Raw genomic sequence first — 18,640 nt, forward strand, 5'->3', positions numbered from 1 at the left:
ACACTTCCATAGAGCATGTCTTCTAGCAAATATTTGCCCAGTGCACATGCTGTGCAGGGCAGGAGGCCAAAGAGCTATGTCAAAACTCTTGCAAGGCAGAATGGCTATTCCTTTATTCTTTTGGGTGCTGAGCTACCAAAATATCCAGGCTCTCAGCTGAATTCTGAGTTCCCAGAATGCCCTTGCCACAGGTACAAGGAACCAGGAAGGGGTGGAAAGGGAGGAGCATCTAGAGCAGGCAGGCCCAAGTCCCACACCTGAGAGACTGGCTGAATAGGATGTGCCAGATCATTGCTACCTCAAGGCTCAACCCTGATACATTGGACTCTCCTGGTCAGGGGCCAAGGGATGAGCAGATGTCATACAGGGTCTGGGGGGCTACAGGGAGAAAACCACCTAAGAATATTCCAAGCTCAAGGCTCTTCCTCAATAGCAGATCCTTAGGATGTCACAGACATGATCAAGTTCCACTGGGACGGGAAACACTGGTCAAGAGGGGCCCATCCTGGTCTCACAGGCCACATCTTTCTGCCTCCAGTGCTCACCTCTGTGCCCCTAGGGACACCCACATTTTCATCGGTTTTTATGTTGCCCCTGGAGTAAAGGACCATGGAGCCAACATGTCGAAAGTGAAACACCACAGATAGGGAGACAGAGTCCTGCCAGCACCCAGTGTTGGGGGAGATGATAGTAAAGCAGAAAAACGTTTGAGCTGTGGGTTTGTGGGGAAGAAAAAAGCAAGGTACAGGCAGGTTTGGATTGCAGGTGCAGAGGTAGCTGGGGAGGGGGGTAATTAAAATTTCTATTGGGAGGTTTTTCTTTAAAGGTATCCATATCTGCCCTCATCACAGACATGTACACACACATCACTACCACCACCACTTCACCACAAATCCTGCCTTCTGCCTTAGAGTGTGATTCTTTGGACTCTTTCTAGAAAGTTCACATCCACTGGTAGACATGCTCCTGTGCACACATACACCCTTCACATGCTCTTCAAACTCCCCTTATACGCACCTCTCTCTCTCCCCCTCTCTCCCTCTCCTCTTACGTCTCCCCTCTCTCCTATCTGCTCTCTCCTCTCTCGTCTCTTTCTCTGTCTCCTCCTTAGGCTAACAGAGCAGAAACCCAAAATCCTACCCACCCACAGTACTGGGAACAGGAAGGAATCTCAGAGATGCAGCCTCAGGATGTCACTCAGTCATAATCCATTAGAGGAAAACTGGGAAGTCATCAAACATTTTCATTGTGTTCATTTGATATTGAAGAGGACTGAACACAGATTCTGGTCAACCTGACAACAAGCTTCGAATCTGGGCAACATCTCACAGCCTAAATAGAAAAGCAGAGCACCCGCAGGAGATAAATGAATTTTCACTACACTAAAGATGACATTTGGTCAAAACCAAGGGGTCAACAGAGAGGAGTTGCCTTTGCAATCCCAGGGCTCACCACTCCAGAGCCTGAGAATGATCCAGCATCTCTGCTGATCTTAGGGAGGGAGGCTCTGCTTACCTTGGGCGCTCGCTAGGACAGCGGAGAGGAGAACAGCAAGTCCTGGGAGAAATACATGTCCATTCATGGTAGTTCTGATCCTCATGCTATCAGGTAACAGAATCAGTTTCCCCAAATATACAAAGAACACCTCAGTCCTTACTGGGGGCTCCCACTCCCAGGAGGGGCTTATATAGTCCCACCCCCTGACTTTGCCATCTTCCGGGAGCCAATAGAAACCCTGTTGAACATCGTACCCGCATCAAACACTCCATAAATGGAAACTTTCTGAGGCTCAAACACCAATTAGATGCTCGACTTGAAATGTTTCCTTATATGAGAGGCGATGTTTTCTGACACCAGGTGTCATCCGTCCCCAAAGTGGACACAGAAAAGCTAAATTAACGAAAGGTGCCTGACTGTCTCTCCCCCACCCAGTGTTTCCAAACAGAAGAATTTCATTGTTTGACTTGCCAGCTTCCCTCCCTCTAGTTCTACCTCCCTCTACCCGCCAACTCTCTCTCTTGATGCAACCGAAGTAAATAGGTGAGGATGATTGGGAATGGGAAGAAATACAGCTACTCAAAAGGGTTTATAATGGTGAAGTTCGATTGTCATGGGCTTTAGTAAATGTAGTCAGAGCAGGGAATACAAAAGACTTGTTAATGGAAAAGGGTGGAAAATATCAGGATTTATGAACACCAGGAAGTGCAATTTCATGGAGAAAGGGGAGATTGGGGATGCTTGAGAATAACAAGGGAAGGGAAAGGGCGTTGTAATGAGTAGATTTTTGACACTGATATTCCATAAACCTGTTGGCAAAATTAGAAGAGCTGCAACTATTTCCCTCCTGCCTGACCCACCCCATTCACTGTGACTCTCTCTTCTGGGTTTTAGCAAAGGAGTCGTGGCATCTTCTGGAATATTTAGCTAAGTGTTTCTGGTGTATCTTACTGAGTCAGGGTCAGATTTCAGTTTTTATCCTGTTCCAGAAAGTGTGACATTCTCTACACTAAAGGAGGCAAGAGTGTTGGATGAGGGCCACGATACACGGATATATCAATGGGGATTTCACATAGGGGTGGGGTGTGATTGAAGACGGAATTTTCCAAAGTCAGTGGGGTCAATGTATCTGGATTCTTAACAACATTTGTCCTTGACACTCAGGGTGCTAATTATGAAGACTGTCCTTTCATCACAGGCCCAAGTAAAACTTCTGCAGTAATGAAGAAGACAGAATTCTCATTTATTGGGGAAACTATTACAGAGGAGTCACTGAAGATTTATTTGATCCAAAAGTGGTACTATGTGGTGCTAAGCTCAACATCATCATACCCAGGGTCTTCCTGTCTCAGGAACAGTGGGAGTCCACTCTCTCCCATGCCAGAGATGACAGCTCCTCCAGGAGACTGCAGAGAGAGACCTGCAAGGTGAAGGAAAATCTCCTTTCAGTGGTGACAATAAACAAAATCTTTGGTAGAAGTAGACAAGTGCACAAAGACTACAGAGTATCTGTGGGACCCAGCAGCTCTCTGAAAGGCTAAAGCTGCTTCTTCCACTCAGTTACTCTGTGCAAAGTTATGTTTTGCTCTTGACAACTGCAAGGCATTGGGGCAATAATGGTGAGGAGTGGAGATTAGAGTGAAAACTCTCACACCCATGTGGTCTGATTTCATAGGAATGGGGGCAGAAGGTGACTCCCCTAGATTCCTCATATAGGTGACTGAGGAATACCCATCCCTACCAACCCTAGCCAGACCCAGATATATTCAGGAGATCAATCTGGGTTCTCTGTCAGAGGACAAAAGGGAACAGCTCAACCACATCCCATGGCCTCCTGCTCCCCAGGCCCCAGGTGCTCACACATAAGCTGAGGCCTAGTCGTAGGAAGGTGTTTTCATCTGCCAACTGAAACAATGCAAGAAAATTATCACTTTGATTCATTCCATAGTTGTGATTTTATCACTCTAATTAGGGCCTTTGAACATCTTCATTAATAACAGTCAACCCCAAATTTAAACTAATGATTATATGTTCCCCCCAAACAAATTTTTTTAGATTTCAATTTTAATTTACACTGCTATCAGAACTTTCGAGATTAAGTCCTACAATCAAAAAGGCCTCCAAATATATTGTCAGATCATGTTTCTCAATTTGCGGTGTGAAGAAATGAGAATAAAGCCTCTGTCCTCATACAGGAATGTCTGTATCAATATGATGGAGGAAATGGACATGAGAACACAGTATGTGTCTCCTCTCAGAAGAGATGAAATAGACAATATCCAAGAGACACCTCAGCCAGGTCTAGAGGGCCCCAGGTGTTGATAGTAAAGGTAAACTGACTTTTGACAAGTCCAAATTCATCCTCCCCCAGACAAGGAAATGAGGCTACTGGAGACAGAGCTGACACTCACCTGGCTGGGAATTCCATGCACCACCATTCTCCTCTGGGCAAAAATAATGCCTACTCATTCCTGGGGAAGTAGGAATTTCAGGAACAGGAAACTCTTCAACATCATCATAATCATCCCCCGTGACTCTGACAGGCTGTCCCGGAGGCTCTGGAAATGGACAAGGACTGAGGCTGGACTGGGGGGTGCTGAGACCCTTCTACTGCAGAGATTCCAACAGCTGATGCGTATAAGCTCTGGAGTCCAGGGCCGTCTTTGGGCCCTGGGATCAAAATATATTTCATCTCAATATTTTCAGAAATTATTTGATTCTTCCACATATCCTAGTATAGTTTCCTAACATGGCCTCTCATACCATAAAGCATCAACAAAAGCTGTTGTAATATGAAACCAGGTACACATTCAAGTACATGCTACAGAGCTGTTAATATAATAGGTAAAAATCAGTGCCTTGGAATGAAATGGGATGAAGAGAACCCACCTGCCCACATGCCTCTGAATCTGTGGGAAACACAGAGCTGGCAGGAGAAGGAAGCTGGGTACCTCTCACTCCCAGACAGATGATCCCTTGCCCTGCACCAAAGGGGGCCTGGGTTTCAATCTACTGATCCAAGGATGTTTTGATCTAAGGTTCCAATTTCTAGGATCCCTCTGACATGTCTCATGTCTCATCCCTAGAGCTATCCTTCATCATATGGGGAAGATCCAGGAGATACATTTTCCTCTCTCTGGTCCCTTGTCAATAAGAGCTTTCGGGAGCTGGTAAATACAAGCACCAGCAGTCCATGTGTTTTTATTTTTTTAATTTACACATACAAGAACTGGGGTACATCCAGAGGTGCAGGGAGTAGAGGATCACCAGAGACAGAGTGCAGAGCAGTACAGGAGGATCGACTGAAATACACTGCTGAGGGGAGCAGCAGGAGAGACAGGAGAGGTCTATTGTGCCATATGGGTTAGCTCTTTGGTGGGGGGATGGAACCAGTGCTGCATTGGCTGCAGATAACTTCATAATGCTGCAACTTAACCCCTCTACCACCAGGGAGCCCCAGTCCATGGTTTCTAAGGCTTAGCAAAATCAATTTTTGGGGTGATGATTCACCAATATCACACCATCTCCTGTGCAAGCACACTTCCCAATGCTTGCCATGGAAATTCTCAAATGTCAATTTTAGATATTACTGAAAAAATACTCTTTGTGTCTATAAGAATTAATTGCATGTCTGCAACTGATTAGAAGAAGCTGTGGATACAGAGAAATGGGTCTGATAATTCCTTTTCTGAGTGACTAGTGTGCAGAGAAAGCAAAAGGTTTTTGTGAAGACAAGATTTCCTCCTGATCCTCCACAAACCAAAGGAAAATCAGAGTCTCCTACCTGGGGTAGATCCAGGGTCTCCCTTCTCCTCATTGTCCCCTGTGTAATACGGCAACTTAGTCACTGAGTCATCAGACAGGTATTCTGGTCGGGGGAGACAACATCACAAACAGAAAATGTTTGCCATAGTAGGAGGACCAGTGTCAAGGTTCAGAAGAAATCTTGAGGCTTCAGCGTTGCGGGGAGAGGGTTGGGAGTGCCTGCCTTGGGAGGAGGCTAAGAGGTTGAGTCTATAAATGTGAAGGGAACCCATTGTCAGCTCAGGAATAGCGGGGAGGGCATGGGGCACACCTGGGCTGTCCTCTTTTTCTGGTAGAGCGTAGTTATCAATTTCCTGGTACAAGGCCTCATCTATGACATCTTCGAAAGCAGGTGAGGCTGCAGAAAATGGCACAAGTTCAGAGAAAAGTCCTGGAGACAGTCCCTAAACAACAGGCAAGGCACATGGCACTCTCCTGTGCCCATCTCTGGGGGTGCCCTCTGGGCTGCCAGAACCCTTCTTGAGCTTTGTGAGACAGAGAGAGCTTTCCTGACACTGATTGCGATCCTACTCAATTCCCACTGACATTGTTTTCACAGTAAGTCATAATTTTTGAGAGGTTTTACATTTAACCAAGGATTCAACTGTCTCAAATCTTGAAGGCTACTGTAGAGAAGGTGCTTTTTGCCAGACTGTAAGGGTGGACACAATACTGGGGCATTTTTCTTGGTATCATAACTGGCTCAACACCTTCCCACAACTTCCCTTTAGCATCCCCATGGCCCACCTTGGTGCTCTGCTCTCCCTCTGTGCAGCTGAATCCCCAAGATGACCAGGACCAGGAGGAGAAGGACCCCCCAGATGATGCAGAGGACCCCAGTCAGGGAAATAATGCCAGGGGCAGGAGCTGAGTCTAATCTGCTGGCTGAGGACAGAAAAGGAATATGAGGTTAAGAGAGGGTTGTAGGTCAAGGAGAGCCCTTCCCCACCCGCCCTTGTCTTGATCATCCACTGAGTCCTCATCCATGAAGTTAGCACTCAAATACATGCCAGGGCCTGAACCCAAGATGTGCCCATGCAGATCCTGCCCTGAGATGTGCCAGTTGTCTTCTGCATCTGGTTCTAAGGGATTTTTATAAGGTGAAATGGATGAAGTTTTGGGGCATTAGAACTGCCAGAGTTATGCTACAGAACTGTAGCACCTGAGCATGGCCTTTCCTGTGCTGATATGTCTAATTTTCCAGCGTTGCGTAGATGCCACTGCGCAGATCCCTGAAAATGAGGGTGTCTCCTCTATCTATGACTCAGTGAAGAAGAGCCATTTATTTCCAAGGGTGGGGGGGATTCTTGTCCTCTCACCTGGAGAGAAGGGGATAGAGGGGTCAACTACTGAGCTGGGTGGGAAAACCCCAGGTCACACCTACCACTCTGGCACCTTGTGAGAGAGCACAGCTTTCAAGGCATCAGACAAGAGCCTCCAGTTGGCAGGCCCAGGAAGAGCCTTGAATCCAGGAAGAGCCTCTAGATGCCAGCACATGTCCCCTCATCGCCCCCAACAGGGTTGCCCACTCACCCGAGCACCTCACTCCCGCGTCCTCCTCGTGCTTGCAGTCGCTCTGCCCCCAGGGAGCCGCAGGGCACTCCCACAGGGAGGACTCCCCGCCCCTGCACTGCACCTCGTCCAGCCAGATGCTGCCATTTCCAGGCCCAAAGGCCGCCGCCCGCGGGGCGTCCAGCGCCGAGCCACAGCCCAGCTGCCCACACACCACGTGGGCCTCGGCCAGGCTCCAGGAGTCGTCGCACACCGTGCCCCACGCCCCCGCGTGCCACACTTCCACGCGGCCCGAGCACGCGCTGTCTCCTCCCCTCAGGCGCAGCTTCTCCCTGTCTGCAAGGCCAGGGGACCCCTCTGTTAGGGCCCTGCTGGAGGAGGAGCTCTAGGGGCAGCACGGGAGCTGGGAGGAGCTGATGTACCTGTGCAGGGGGCTGCAGATGGACAGCTGTTGGGCCTCTTTTCTGCAAAAGCAAAGGAGTAATCCTGGGTCAGCCACAGGAGTAAGTGGTTTTGCTCCCACACTAGGTCACCTGCTTCAGTCCAAATGACAAGGGGAAACACGGGCTTCCTAGCTAATCTATTGGCTGAGTGGCTGGGACTCTCCCTGGATCTTCACCCTCATCAGCAGCTGAAATTATTTTATCTTTGTCTTGTCTATCACTCTCCATGTCCCACAACTAACACACACAAACACACACACACACACATACAGAGAGAGCTGCACCTCTGCTAGAGGGAGGACCCTGCACATCTGACTATATCTGTGCTCCTGCTCTTAGCTCAGTGCCTGGTGCCGCACAGGCCTTCATTTAATACATGTGGTGTAGAACCTTCTGTAAGCGCTGGGGAGAGGGGTTTGATCAATCTCACTAAATAAATAGATGAGTAAAATCTACTGAAGTGTAGTTCCTTTAAGTTATTATTTATGAGTAAACTATTATAGCAAGTACAAAACCATATCAGTGGCCTGTAGTACTAAAAAGAAGATATTTATGAAATACCTCTAGAATCACAGAAATAATTCATATTCAACTTTCCATTTATACTTTTTTAAGGAAAAATTACATAACAGATCAACCAAGAAAACTGGGATTCTGATATCCTCTTAAAAGTGATCAATGCAAAGAGAGATCTGGAGACCCAAGGTCCCTGCCCTCTCAGCAGTGACAGTCAAGAGGATTAACCAATTCCTCCTTGAGAGAACTGTTTCCTTGCACCTGCCCATGAGAGGTTGGGAGGTGTCCGCTCTGCTCTGCCTTCCAGCGTCCCTGCCTCGCTCCCCCTATCTTCCGTCTCCTCTTGCCATGACAGAATTTTCTCAAAACCCAGTATTACACTGACCAGGAAAACTTCCTCCTTGACAGGACTCTTTCTCATCCTTCATCTCCATCAAAGCAGGACTTCTCTGGCCCCATGTACACCCTCCACACATTTCCTATTCCTCGAGGCAATGAAACTTCAGCCTAAAGAGAGTTTCCAACCTGGGATTTCCTGCTCCATGAAGGCAGAGATTATATATTCTCTCTTCTCTGTCCTCTGACCTGGAATGCAATTTTGATTCTACAAGACAGTTTACTCTCTGCCAGTAGACGGACCAGGAGTCTGACAAGTACAGATGCATTTCGATCCAAAAATTCAGGAGCATATGAGACGCAGAGCATGGGGACCTGGCCCACTTATTTCAAGGTGTTCAGCATAGCATTTAGCTAGTCCTGATTCACTAGCCATTCCTTAGATGTTGATCAGAAGATTATTCACACTCCCCACAAGTTCAATATAATCACCTGGTATTTTTCACATGCACTGCTGTCAGCACAAGTTTCCTTATATTTTCTTCTGAAGCAGGATTGGAACATGTGGATTAAATAATTAACCAACTTCATTTTAGAGACTTAACTTAAACTCATAAGCTAGATTTGAAAATAAACATCACTAATTACAGCCTACGGAGTGATGACCGACTCATAAAACAGTCACCTGCACATGTAATAGAAGCTTCCTCTCCTGAAGAACATGAACGGTATTTCCAAGGATCAGAAGGACACTGCCAGAGAGAGGTATCAGTTTTCTGACACTGGATTCCATCTACCCACCGGGGTCTAGACCCTTGCCTAACAACAACCAAAGAGTTGAGGGTCCCACTGTCCCCACAGCCAAGCTGTCTGCAGATCACGGACAAGGTCGTGGCATCCATGGGGCTGCTGCACACACTGCCCCAGGTCCCGTTGTAGAAAACTTCCATCCACCCAGCACAGTGTTGGTCCTTGCTGACCATCCTGAGGGCCAGGTACTCTGAAAAAGGAAGACAGGGCACCATGAGCACCCGACTCAGTGCTCTGGGCCCTCTGCAGGGAAGGAACGCTGGATGCTTCTTCCTGACAACTACCGAATCTGTGAAAGCACTGTGGTGAGTGTGGTGGGGGCAGAATAAATCCTCCAAAGATGTCTGCACCCTGACTCCTGGAACCTGTGCATAACATCACCTAACGTGCATATGGGACCTTGCGCGAAAAGAGACTGCATATGGACCTAAGAGACAACCTTGGGAGATGAGATAAACCTGAACACAGAGGATAACCAGGTGATCCCAGTGTAATCCCATGTGGGACCCACTGTCTGTAAAAGTGGTTTTGGTGAGAGAGAGAGGTGATTATGGAGAATGGTGAGAGATATGCAACACTGCTGGTCTGAAGACCAAGGAAGGGGGCTCTGATGAGAAGTGCAGACAGGTTCTAGAAGCTTGGAACTGATTCCTTCCCAGGATGTAGAAATGATGCAGCCCTGCTCACACCTTGATTTTAAACCAGTGAGATGGTGTTGAACTTCTAAACTACAAGACAATATGATGATACAGTATGATGATAGAGTTGCTTTAACCACTAATTATGTGGAAATTTGTTACAGCAAGTAGAAACCAGTATAGTAGATCAAGATTCTATATTATAGGACACTGAAGAGTGAGCCCTGTTTGCAAATGAAAACTGTACATTGTGGCTCCATCAGGAGATGTTGCTGAGAAGGAAGGACCAGACCCTCAGCTGCCACAGGAAGGAAGGAGACACCTAATCCTCATATGTGCTAGAGAGTCAGACACTCTGGAAGGATGATTCCTACCCCCCTTCTCTTTCAGACTCTGTCCTCAGTATCTCCCCCACACCCACACAATATACCCCCAAACCCTGGACAAGGTGCACTGTAGACCTGAGCAGATGACCCCGGCATCCTCCTTGTGCCAGCAGCCATGGTGCCCCCAGCCCGGAGATGGGCACTTCCACAGGAGGGTCTCGTTTCCTGTGCACTGTAGCTCCTCCAGCCAGATGGGCCCTGATCCCTCACCAAAGTGAGCAGAGACCGTGGCGTTGAGAGCCGCCCCACAGCCCAGCTGTCTGCACACCACGTGGGCATCACGCAGGTCCCAGCCGTCATCACAGATGGTGCCCCAGGAGCCCTGGTGAAGGATCTCCACTCTGCCAGCACAGGGATGGCCTCCGTCCACCAGGCGGAGCTGTGTGCTGTCTGCCGAAAGAGTCAGGTCAAGGGGCATCAAACCCGGAAGGAGAAGCTTTCCTGGTCCTGGAAGGCCCTCACCTGAGCAGTTGGCTGTGCCCTCCTCTGAGGGTGCAGAGCCTGCTGGTGGAGACGGGGAGTAGGTGCACAGGGGCAGCACCTGGGTCTGGTTTCCTGCAGGGCAGTGAGGTCAGAGGGTTAGTGGGGTTGAAGAGCAGAAACTGAATTAAACTAGATGATAACCTAGTGGAGAGGTCTGAGATGGACACTCTAACAAGACACTCATGGCATCGTTAATTTACAGTTCACTTTCTGTGTGAAATTGTGCCCCAAAAGACCAATATTTCTGTTTTTAGGACAAATACTGAGAATCACTAAGAATCAATTTAGAATATTGGGAATATGGCAATAGTGTTGACGGATCGCAGAGCTTCCAGGACAGTGAGCATTTTGGAGCCAGATGCCCAGAGAGAAGCAAAGAGCAGGGCTGAGCCTACTTTCCCTTGAGAACTTTGTCAATTCAACATTATAGATACATTATAGATGTGACTCTGAAAACCTCAGCAGAGATTTGGAAGCAGGAGTAGTAAAGTGGGAGATCAGAGGAGAATATAAGGAAGACAGCACAGGATGAAACAGTAGAAAACATGAAAAGGAGCAGAAGAGATAGGGTGAAAGGTTTAAATTGTATATTTATGAAGTTTTAGATCCTTAGATACACAAATGAAAGAAGGAAATGTGGAATCTAAAAATCCAGTATTGCTGTATAGATTTAGATACAGGATTTACTAATAGTGTAGTTCATTTTAAGAAAATCTCAGTTCATAGAGATATATGATTAGGACTGTGTTACTCATGTGTGTAAGATGACAGATGATACTGTCAAGCAAGATTGTTTCATTTGTAATAAAAACGATTTGCTAGTGGTAGACATAAAGCTATTTTGACCTTTTCTTCTTAGTAAAACAGTTGAAACAAAAAAAAAAATAAAAATCCAGTATCACAATGGGACATTTCATACATCCTGGTGCTGTTTAAATACATCCACAAAATTGTTGCTAACAGTGAAGTCTATACCTCCTTCTCTGCATCTCACTGATCTTCATGACTTGCTTGTAGGCAATGTGATACAGTGGAGGCAACACTGCTGATTCCCTGCACCAGGACAGAAATGTCGCGCAGCCTCCCCAGCCCCACTGTGGACACATGCTTTAGGGGAGCTGCTCTGCTGAGCCTGTCTTGGGGAGTGCCACAGACAGGGGGTCTGCCATCTTGTCATTGACTATCCTGGGTTCCCAGTTCAGGCAGCTCTGGCATGACTTCAGCCCAGATGACTTCAGCTATGTGAAACCGCCAGAGAGAACTGCCACATCACAGCAAAATAAAATGCAATTTTTGTTACTCTTGCTAAGTTTTTGGGAGAAATTGGTAGCACAGCCACAGTAGCCAGGACACTTGTCATGAGGCCTGAAAAGGAAAAGGAATGCTTTTCTTCAATTAAGCTTCTTCGACAGAGAATTTCAAATGTGTGTCTGCGGACTGTGCCTGGATGTTGAGAATTCTTATTCAAAGTAGCTAAGACATGTTCCTTTGGGGTCAAGGCTGTAGGAAAAAGTAAGAAGGGTTTATTACCAGAAGGCTGATGGGTTAGGAGGAACCATGTTGAGGAATTAAGCAATGAAGAAAATGAGATTGGAAGAAGTAAAATAAAATAATTGCTTTCAATGATCGTATTTTGAAAAATGTGTTTTCAGAAAACAAAAGTGAAAGATGTGTCCCAGTAACCGAGAGAAAGCTATCAGCAGGTATTTGGAAAATCTGAATTGTATGATTTGTATAATCTGCACCTCAAAACAGAAGAATACACATTATTCTTAAGAGCATGTAGGCCATTTATCAAAACTGGTTGTATGTTATGGTAAATGCGTTTCAGATGTTTTTCAAAGGAAAAACTAAGAGAAAGTCATAAAAATCATATATATTGACCACAGAGAATTAACCTAGAATGAAAAGAAAACTGGTTAAAAATAAAATAAAATAAAAACTGTATTAAAATGTACTTCTCATACAATAAAACACCAACACTAAGAGTACATGGGGTACATTTTCACAAATACTTGTATCTACATAACCCACTCTTCACTCATGAATGAGTTTTCCCACACGACCTGCTATGAGGGACCCGAGCACCCTGAGTACAGCTAGTCCCTCTCTCACCTGAGCAGATCACAGAGGCTGTGTTTCCAGGGCCGCAGTTAGGAGCGCCCAGGGCAGTCATGGGGCAGTTCCACAAGGAGGCCTCAGCCCCTGAGCAGTGAAATCGGCCCCTCCAGACCGGGATGTCTCCTCCCCTAGAGTGTGCTCCATCGGGGTTGGACAGGGCAACTCCACAGCCAAGCTGACGACACACAACATGGGCATTGGCCAGACTCCAGTGGGAGGCGCAGAGCACACTCCAGTGCCCTGAAATATTCATCTCCACCTGTCCCTCACACTGAGAGCTGCCATCGCTCATGAGCCGGACTTCTGTGTATGCTGGGAGGAGAGGACAGGGATTCAGCCAAAGCTCATGTGTTTCTTACACAGCAGAGGAAGCAGGGAGGGTGAATCCTGCTTGGGTCTCACCTGAGCAGAGAAGGTGAACAGCCCCGTGGTGGTGGCAGGTGCCTCCAGGACAGGGCACCCTGGGGCACAGCTGGAGCAGAGGTTCCTGCCCCTCACACTGGAACTCCTCAGCAAAGACCCATCCATCTGACTCTCTGAAGGGCATGCCCCCCAGCACAGACACAGCCTTGCCACACCCCAGCTCTGCACAGATGACCTGGGCAGAGGGGGATGTGAAGTTCCCGTCAGACACTGGAGTCCAGTCTCCTCTGGAATGCACTTCCACTTGCCCTGAGCAGCGTCCTTCTCCTCCAGCCAGACGCACAGGTAATCCTAGAGAAAAGAAAAGTGAGTGAGAGTTCACAGCCTCCAGTGGCATCGGAAACAGCATGTACAGACAATGGTGTGAATATCTTTCTTTTTTTTTTTTTATGTGAAACATTTTATAAGTTTAAATATTAAATCATTTCTTTAAAAAATGAACTTTATATTGAATTGCTCTAGAGCATTCAGAATATATTTTTTAATAAATTTTATTTTAATATTCCCCATACAATTGCAACCCCCTTATTTTGACCCCAATCCCTCCCCTCCCCACCCCCCAACCCCCATAGAGTGTCTCTGGTTCATAGTTGTTTGTTGATTTTGGTTTTCACTTTTTTATAGTTATTCATTTTCCTGGTCCCTTATTTAAGTTTTCTAGATTCCTGCTATGAGTGAGACCATCCAGTATTTTTCTTTTTCTTTCTGGCTTATTTCGCTGAGCATGATCCCTTCCAGCTCCATCCATGTTGCTGCAAATTGCAGGTGTGAATATCTTTCTCTCTAAGGATGGAGTGGAGAGAAAATCTAATGGAGTCAGAACTGCATTTTCATGAGTGAGTTTCTGAAGAGAAGAGGATTTGCAGGTTCAGTTTGATAAATAAATCCCAAGAACATGCACACTTTGAAGTGTTAGAAATGTGAATCCTTATCTAGGGGTCAGGAAGCTATAGGACCTGAGGATATGCTCTGTGGTGGGCTCAGATTTGCCCCCAAGATGGACTAGCCTAGAGTCAATGGAGCCATGGCATTAGAGAGGCTAGAGGCCTGTCATCCCGACATGATGGCCACCCTGAGATTTCTGGGGTTAGAATTCTGGGCACTGTTGTTGCAGGGGCTGGTCCCCAAGAGACTGAGGATTAGGAAATCCACAAGTCCTGGCCCATGAGAACTGCCAGCCACACACAGACTGATGCTCAATGGAGAAAATAGACATCCATGATCACTTTCATGGTTTCACATTTTATTTTCTTGATAATTTTTGATGGCAAGAAAGTCCAAGAATTTCTTAGGTGACCTGATTGTGAAAGAGGCTGTTCTCAGAGGAATGAGGATGCTCAGAAAGCTCAGAGTCATAGTACGAGGAGGGCAGATCCTGGTGTCTCCCCTGAAACCCTGGGATTTGTCAGTGAACCTGAACCTCAATGGGAGATCATGAGATACCTGACCTTGCTGATCCCTTCCTACTACAGGTTTTCTTCCAAGACTTGGAAACGTAAAGGAATGAGAGCAACTGGTATATTTTAATCCTATCACTGTGTTAACTGTGTGGGTTATTCCTCTCCTGTGTAGGTTCTGGAATAAGCAACAGTAAAAAAAGGTGTACTTCTGTTTTAGAATGTACTTCTCATACAATAAAATACCAACACTAAGAGTACATGGTACACATTTTCACAAATACTTGTATCTGTGAAATACTTGTATTTCCAGAAATACTTGTATTTAACAAATACTTGTATTTCCAGAAGAAGGAAAGGAGGGAAGCATACAGGTCAAAATTTGTTTTTTTAAAAGATTTATTTATTTATGCATACAAGAACTGGGGTATAGGCCAGAGGTATGGGAGGTGAGAGGATTCATCAGAGACAGAGCGGGGAATAGAGCAGGCAGATTGACTGAAATACACTGCTTAGGGGAGCAGCAGGTGAGTTAGGAGAGGTCTGGTGTGATGTGGGGAGCTCCCTGGCTGGGGATTGAACTTGTGCTGCAGAGGCTGTGGATAACTTCATAGATTGCGTGTTATGCCACCAGGGAGATTGCGTGTTATGCCACAGGTCATAATTTGGATTGCACCAGCCTTACTAGGGATAAAGGGTACAAATATTTGGAGAAACTATTTGTCAAGCAAGATGTGAACACATTTTATCATCCTGTATTCCTCCCACCACCACATATCCCAGCAACCCTTTCTCATTTCTTTCATGTAGACAAGCAAAAAACAATATTAAGAGCTACAATTGGATGGAAAGGAAAATTAAAAGAGCAGAAATGTTTGTGTAGTGGGGTGTGGGTAGGGTGTGTGGTAGGTTATGTTGGGAGTGAATGAAGTTGAAACTTAATGAGGAAGACCACAGAAAATGTTTATGATCAGGGCCTCCCTGGTGGTGCAAGGGGTTAAGATGCCCCCTATGAAGCTGGCTGTAGCACAAGTAGAATTCTTTCTGGTATAAGATTCTGGGTAAGGATTCAAACTGTGAAGCATGTATGATATGAATTCAGAAGAATGTTCTAAAAAACTAAAAATATGCTACAGAGAGCAAAGAAATCAGAAATTAAAGAATTTAAGGACAAGTGGGTTCACTTACATGAGTATGACTGGTGAGATCATAGCGTGTCTTTTATTTCTGACCCATTTCCATACCCTAGAAAAACCCAGGGCATGATCCCCAATCTGGGCTAGTGGGAAGTTGGCCATATAGACTTCTCATTCTAATTAAAGCACTTTTCTCATGACAGGAGGTTAGTTTCAATATTAATCTCATAAAATGACAAACTCATAATAAGAAAGAAATATTCTTGTATAGTGTTATTTAATCTGACATATATTAGACACTCAAATATCTGTTGAATAAGTTCTCAAACTATCAAGATAGAGCCTTCTGAAGCAAATTACTATTAATTCAGATCCATTTTCTAATTAATTTCAAAACTCACATGGAAGAAATTGTATGAAACTTATGAAATCAAAGATGTGAAGGGATTATATATCAAAACAACAATAGATAAGGGTGGGAAGGAGTGAATATGAAATATCACAGAACCTTAGTATTTGTAAAGGGAATATTTTAAATCATTGAAGAAGCTACATTATTCAGCAAATAATGTTGAAAACTTAGACATAGATTTTAAATATAATAAAATCATATTTCCACTTGATATTAATCTCAAAAATAAATTTGTAGTAATTAAAAATCTATATGTAAGAAATGAAGCAGAATAATTGGGAGAAAAAATAAATTGCATACATTCTTCAAAAAAAAGTTGATTGTAAGGAAAACTAATTCTAGGCTTTTCCTATTAACATGATCTTTTCCAGCATATCTTCCAATGCTGACATACTGATTTAAAGTCATTCACCTCTGTGATGTGACAGAAATCTTTTCATTCATCAGTGACTTGATAAGGACATTTTATGTATGATTTTGTTTTTTTTTTCAATTTTTAAAAATTTAATCATTCATTTTCTTACATCATTGTTCATTTTTGGAAATTATTTGATTTCTCCCTTCAGGTGTAGACCCCATAGTTCCACCACCAAATCACCCGTGCACCATCAAATAGTCCCTTGTGATCTTCCCTCCCCTGTTTTTACCCCTCTCCCTCCTCCCCTGCTGTGACCTCAGATCTGTGGTTGGCTTGCAAGTTTCCTTATTTCTGTGGCCCTTTTTACAGTTTCTCTATATTCCATATGTAAGTGAGGCCATCAGATATTTATCTTTTTCCTTCTGAATTGTTTCCCTTTTTTTTTTTTAAAGAGTTATTTATTTATACATACAAGAACTGGGGTAAAAGCCAGAGGTGTGGGGGCTGAGTGGATTCACCAGAGACAAAGTGGGGAGCAGAACAGGCAGACTGACTGAATACACTGCTAAGGGGAGCAGCGGACGAGTCAGGAGAGGTCTGCTACATCATGTGGGTCACCTTCCTGGCCGAGGATCCAACTCGTGCTTCAGTGGCTACAGATAGTTTCATAGGTTGCATCTTAACCCCTTGCACCACTAGAGAGACCCCCCCTTCTGAATTATTTCCCTCAGCTTAATCCCTTCCAGCTCCATTCTTGCTGCAGTAAATAGCATGAGTTTCATAGGAATATTTTAATACGTGGGCAAGATGGGTATGATTAGTGAGAAGTAGCATTTTAATATTCCAATAATTCCATCGATGTTCATCCAAGATAAATAGAATTTAGTTCACTACATAAAAACACCCAATTCTTTTTTTTTTAAAGAAGGCCCGTTTATTTTATTTATTTATTTATTTATTTATTTATTTATTTATTAAAAACATTTATTCATTTATTTATGCATGCACTGGGTACAGTCAGAAGCGCGGGAGGGTGAGAGAATTCACCAAAGTCAGAGTGGGGAACAGAACAGGCAGACTGACGAAGTACACAGCTGAGGGGAGCAGCGGGTGGCAGGAGAGGTCTGCGCGCCATGTGGGACCCTCCTCCGGTGGCCGGAGAGAAGCCGGGGATCGAACCGGCGCCGCAGAGGCCGCGGGCAGCTTTGCAACCCAGCGCTCAACTGCTGCGCCACCGGGGAGGCCCAAAAACACCCAATTCTTTTGTGTTATTTGGGTATTTATTGGAATGTAGATGCAGTATCTACACAAGTGAGATCCAGGGAATAACCTGGCTGACGTGGACCTCCTCCTTGAGCTCCTGACAGGACCCTCTGAAGAGAGTGAGTGAAATGTCAGGATGAAGATTGGGCTCTCACAGATAGCTCCTGTCCAGCTCCTTGTCCATTTACTGGATATCATTGCCATTGATCTGACCTTTAAAAATAAAGGTCGGGGTATGATTCTAAAAATCTGTTAAGTGGTGAAAATGTCAGGGGATTAAAAAAAAAGACAGTTTTACCAGGGGCCACTGAAGTTGGAATTAATTCATTTAACCTAGCACCACACAATCCCAAAGAACCAACACAAGGAAAACTGAAGGTAACAACGCCCCCTTATATTTACAATGTGCACTGCAGAGAACTGGGCTTCACCTGGATAATAAATTTGAAGAGATGCAGACACACACTGGTACCTCAATCAGAAGGCTCAGAAGCACCCAGACCCACACCAAACAATGTCACTTTTATTGATAAATATCAATGTGTTTACAAAAGAGACATTAACAAAAACAAAGAGACACTCCACTGATTGGGAAAAAATCTTTGCACCCCATACAGCTGTTAAGAGACTGATCACAAAGATATACTAAGAACTTACATGACTCAACACTCCCCGGTGGCGCAGCGGTTGAGCGCTGGGTTGCGAGGCTGCCAGCAGCCTCTGCAGCGCCGGTTCGATCCCCAGCTGCTCCCCGGCCACCGGAGGAGGGTCCCACATGGCGCGCAGACTTCTCCTGCCGCCCTTTGTTCCCCTCAGCAGTGTACTTCGGTCCTTCTGCCTGCTCTGCTCCCCGCTCTGGTTCTGGTAAATTCTCTCACCCTCCTGCGGTTCTGACTGCACCCAGTGCTTGTATAAATAAATAAAAAAAGTAAACAATCCATTCAGGACTATAACCAAGATGAAAATGCATACATTGTCAAAAATGAAAAATGATGCAAAAAATATATAAAATAAAATATACGGGCAGGAGAACTTAAAAGACACTTCTCCAAAGAGGAAATGCAAATCGCCAACAGGCATATGAAAAATTTTCAATATCCTTTAT

General features: G+C 45.3%; 1 protein-coding gene across 1 annotated transcript in view; it reads right to left on the reverse strand.

Annotated features, from left to right (window-relative positions):
• Nucleotides 1–18,640, reverse strand: part of LOC311185462 (antigen WC1.1-like) — a gene marked incomplete at both ends in the record, with an annotated part of 85,142 nt that overhangs the window by 34,303 nt on the left and 32,199 nt on the right. The window contains 5 exon segments of the mRNA XM_084256087.1: nt 8,794–9,108; nt 10,018–10,332; nt 10,405–10,497; nt 12,541–12,858; nt 12,949–13,260. Coding sequence (XP_084112213.1) covers nt 8,794–9,108; nt 10,018–10,332; nt 10,405–10,497; nt 12,541–12,858; nt 12,949–13,260 — 1,353 coding nt within the window.

Source organism: Talpa europaea (assembly GCF_964194135.1).
Source record: "Talpa europaea genome assembly, chromosome: 15".
Taxonomy (NCBI): Eukaryota; Metazoa; Chordata; class Mammalia; order Eulipotyphla; family Talpidae; genus Talpa; species Talpa europaea.